The 4,169-nt window shown below is 50.7% G+C and overlaps 1 protein-coding gene across 4 annotated transcripts in view; it reads left to right on the forward strand.

Annotated features, from left to right (window-relative positions):
- The first annotated feature begins 466 nt into the window (after positions 1-466).
- Positions 467-4,169, forward strand: part of LOC123161993 (pentatricopeptide repeat-containing protein At4g21065) — a 10,671-nt gene continuing 6,968 nt past the window's right edge. Inside the window, exons 1-4 of one of the 4 annotated variants that reach the window (XM_044579797.1) lie at positions 467-2,867; positions 2,952-3,049; positions 3,134-3,186; positions 3,287-3,829. In XM_044579797.1, the coding sequence (XP_044435732.1) occupies positions 533-2,761 (2,229 nt within the window). In that variant the 5' untranslated portion in view covers positions 467-532 and the 3' untranslated portion in view covers positions 2,762-2,867; positions 2,952-3,049; positions 3,134-3,186; positions 3,287-3,829. Of the gene's footprint in view, positions 2,868-2,951; positions 3,187-3,286; positions 3,830-4,169 lie in introns of those variants that run through there. The other 3 variants (XM_044579798.1, XM_044579796.1, XM_044579794.1) reach the window with 3 other exon arrangements.

Genomic DNA, 4,169 nt, shown 5'->3' on the forward strand with positions numbered 1-4,169 from the left:
ATATACAAAGATTGTTGATCTATTATAAATATACACATACCAGATGTATTATATTTATTAAAAATATTAACATACCCGAGCTATTATACCGAACGAAAATATACATATACCCGAGTATATACCTAGTTAAATATATATCTAAAGTAAAATATGGACTAAATACTATCTTGTAGGTATCCAGTCAATATATATACCTAAAATAAAATATGACTACGTATATACCTAATTAAAGTATACACATACTCAGGGTATTGTATCTAATCAAAATAATACACATACTTAAGATACCCCTGTGTACGTTCTTGTACATCAAGAGAAATATGCACGCATACCCTCCTAAGTACAAATAGTTTTTGTATATTACTAATAAGTATCACATACCTTCAATCTATGTGCGTTTGGTCGAGTGTCACAATGAGCCACGGTATTCAAAGATGGGCAGCTAAACAGAAACACGAGCCCACTTCATCATCACAAAATAAAATAAAAAAACACGGCCGTCTTTCTTCGTCGCGAGCAGCCGCGACGTGAGATGCCCCGGGCGCCATGGCCAACCCCTCGCTCCGTCCGGCAGGCCACGGAGCTCCACGCCCTCCTCACCGCTTCCGGCCGCCTCCTCCACCAGCCCTCCGCCGCGCACCTCCTCAACTCCCTCGCCAGCTGCACTTCCCCCGGCGACCCGCTCCACCTCCGCTACGCGCTCAGCCTGTTCGACCGAATGCCCTGCTCCACCTTCCTCTTCGACACCGCGCTCCGCGCCTGCTTCCGCGCCTCCTCGGGACCCGTGCACCCAATCCTCCTCTACCGGCGGATGCGCCGCGGGGGCGTGCCCCCGGACGCCTTCACGTTCCACTTCCTCTTCAAGTGCTGCGCCCGCGGCGGCGCGCACGTCCTCCTGTGCCGGATGCTGCACGCCGCGTGCTTCCGTACCATGCTCCCCTCCGCCGTGCCGCTCATTGCGAGCCCTCTCATCCATATGTACGCTGAGCTTGGGCTCCCGGGCGATGCCCGCTGGGCTTTCGACGAGGCTTCCGTGAAGGACGCGGTTGCTTGGACGACGGTCATCAGTGGGCTGGCCAAGACGGGGCTGCTCGATGATGCGCGGCGCCTTCTGGCGCGGGCTCCGGCGAGGAACGTGGTCGCTTGGACTGGTTTGATTTCAGGCTACTCGCGTGCTGGTCGGGCCGCTGAGGCTGTGGATTGCTTCAACCGCATGCTTTCTGATGGCATTGCACCAGATGAGGTTACCGTGATTGGCGTGCTCTCGGCATGTGCTCAGCTGAAGGATTTGGATTTTGGATGCTCACTGCACATGCTGGTTGGGGACAAGAGGATGTTGATGAGTAACAAACTTGTAGTTGCGCTCATCGACATGTATGCCAAGTGTGGTGACATTGGCCGTGCAAGGGAGGTTTTTGATGCTTTAGGTAGGGGCCGAGGACCCCAGCCATGGAATGCTATGATTGATGGATACTGCAAGGTAGGCCATGTTGACATTGCACGCTCTCTGTTTGATCAGATGGAGGACCATGACATCATCACATTTAACTCGTTGATCACTGGGTACATCCATGGTGGCCGGCTTAGAGAAGCGCTACTTCTTTTCACGAAGATGAGGAGACATGGTTTGCGTGCTGATAATTTTACCTTGGTGGGCCTTCTAACTGCTTCAGCAAGTTTAGGTGCATTGCCACAGGGCAGGGCCTTGCACGCTTGCATTGAGCAGAGGCTGGTGGAAAGAGATGTTTACCTCGGTACTGCACTCTTGGACATGTACATGAAGTGTGGGAGGGTGGAAGAGGCGACTGTTGCTTTCAAACAGATGAGTGTGAGAGATGTTCACACTTGGAGCGCCATGATTGGAGGTCTCGCATTCAATGGGATGGGTATGGCTGCTCTGGAGCACTTCTTCTGGATGAAGTGTGATGGCTTTCATGCCAATTCAGTTACATACATTGCTGTTCTGACTGCATGTAGTCATTCATGCCTACTGGATGAAGGCCGTCTGTATTTCGACGAGATGAGATTGGTGCACAATATACGCCCCCAAATTGAGCACTATGGCTGCATGATAGATTTGCTGGGTCGCAGTGGACTTCTGGATGAAGCTATGGATCTTGTGCGGTCCATGCCAATGCAGCCAAATGCTGTGATATGGGGCTCCATCTTGAGTGCTTGTAGAGTCCACAAGAACGCCGATCTAGCTCGAAATGCTGCAGATCATCTTCTGAAGCTAGAGCCAGCTGAGGATGCTGTCTATGTCCAGATGTACAACATTTACATTGATTCTAGACAATGGGAAGATGCATCAAAAATAAGGAGATTGATGGAAGAAAGGGGTGTGAAGAAGACTGCAGGTTACAGCTCGATTGCCGTGGCTGGGCAGGTGCATAAGTTTATAGTTGGTGACCGATCGCATCCACGCATAATGGAGATTATTGTAACGTTGGACGAGATTAGACGCAGGTTAAAGTCAGTAGGATATTCACCTATCACGTCGCAGATAACAGTGGATGTCGATGAGGAAGAGAAAGAACAGGCACTTTTAGCACACAGTGAGAAATTGGCCATTGCATTTGGCCTCATTAGTCTAGCACCAAACCTGCCTGTTCATATCATAAAGAATCTCCGGGTCTGCGAGGACTGCCACTCTGCAATCAAGTTGATCTCAAGGCTTTGGAACCGGGAAATCATTGTGAGAGACCGGAGTCGGTTCCATCACTTCAGGGGCGGAGCATGTTCTTGCAATGATTTTTGGTGATTAACGTTTTGTAAGGCGCTGGTCCTGGTGTAAAGCTTGAAGGATGAGGAAACACTAGACATAATACTATTTCATCTTCAGAGTAGCTTTCAAGCCGTGGCCAAAGGTATCCTTTGTTCTCTTCGATGTGCCATTTAAGTTAGAGTGATTACTCATGTTCATCTTCTGAGAGCAATGGCCACTTTATCAGGAAAAGAAGGTCAGTTGTGTCAAACTGATGAATACCAGTTGGCTCACTGGAAATGAGCTCCTCTTCACACGGTAACATTCATCACACACATAGTCCAGGTGGAGATCGAACTGATGGAAGTGAATGTTATCCATGTTCTTCTCGTGTAATCTGTATGGCTGCCCTTGTTTCCTAATCTGCAGTTCTGTCACTTGTTGCCATGTTAATGAAGAGGCCAGCCCGGTGACTCCCAAGGGTAAGTAGGCCGAAGTCAATAGTCTAGGTGGGACATGTAGACTACTGAACAGGCCTGCCCAGTAACTCCGGTGGTTTCTTTCTTTTCTGTGGCATTTCAGGGTAAAAAATGTAGACAAAGGAGGTGGCGCATCCACGGCACCCTGCAGCCATGATTCCATGCTCGACGCTCGGTGAGGCAAAGTGGAATTCCTACGGCTTCCTTTCTCCCAAGGTCTGGAATTCACTTTTATGGAGCTATGAAGCACATGATGAAAATGTGCTGGGAAAGAGAGCTGCAAACATGCTGATAGATGGTGGGAGAAGGAGAGTGGTACCCAGGAGGAACTAGTCATCAATATTATTAAGGTAGAGCTGTGGATCGAACCGAGGCTGGCTAACCCATTGACCATGGTGCAAACCAGCAAGCCCCTGGGTGACTTCTCTAGATGTTGGGAGAAACATCCAGCCACCATTTTGCAGCTATTAAACTTCCTTTATACGATATTTTGGCAAAGAAATAAAATGCTGCAAGGATGAAAGAGATGCCATGCAGCTAAAGAAGCCAAGAAATGAAGGTCTTTTTTTTTTTTTGAAATCAAGAAATGAAGGTTAGTGCCTAAGCTTAATCAAGACGCGCCCTGTAGTTTAGTGCATGAGATCAAAACCAGATCCACGCCATAGAAGCCCAAGCACGGAAAGAAACACCATCACCAGGATGGCTCCCGCTCCCGCTCCCGCTCCCCTCCTGGCCTAGCCCTCCCACCTCCAGCCTCGCCGACGACGACCCCCGTCGGTAGCCCTCCCCACCGCCTAGCCCCTCCCCCGACGCCCATGGCCTCCCCCTCTGGCAGTTCTGGTGACCTCGACCTCGGCTCCGACGGCTCGCGCCGCTGGATGGACTCCGACGGCGGCTCCTCCGCGAGGTCCTACTGCGAGGTTGCCCGGGCGCCCTCGCCCGCCCCGAGCCCCGCCCTCGCCGCCTCCCTCTCCCCGGCCGCGGCC

The sequence above is a fragment of the Triticum aestivum genome, chromosome 7B, assembly GCF_018294505.1.
Source record: "Triticum aestivum cultivar Chinese Spring chromosome 7B, IWGSC CS RefSeq v2.1, whole genome shotgun sequence".
NCBI classification, from domain to species: domain Eukaryota; kingdom Viridiplantae; phylum Streptophyta; class Magnoliopsida; order Poales; family Poaceae; genus Triticum; species Triticum aestivum.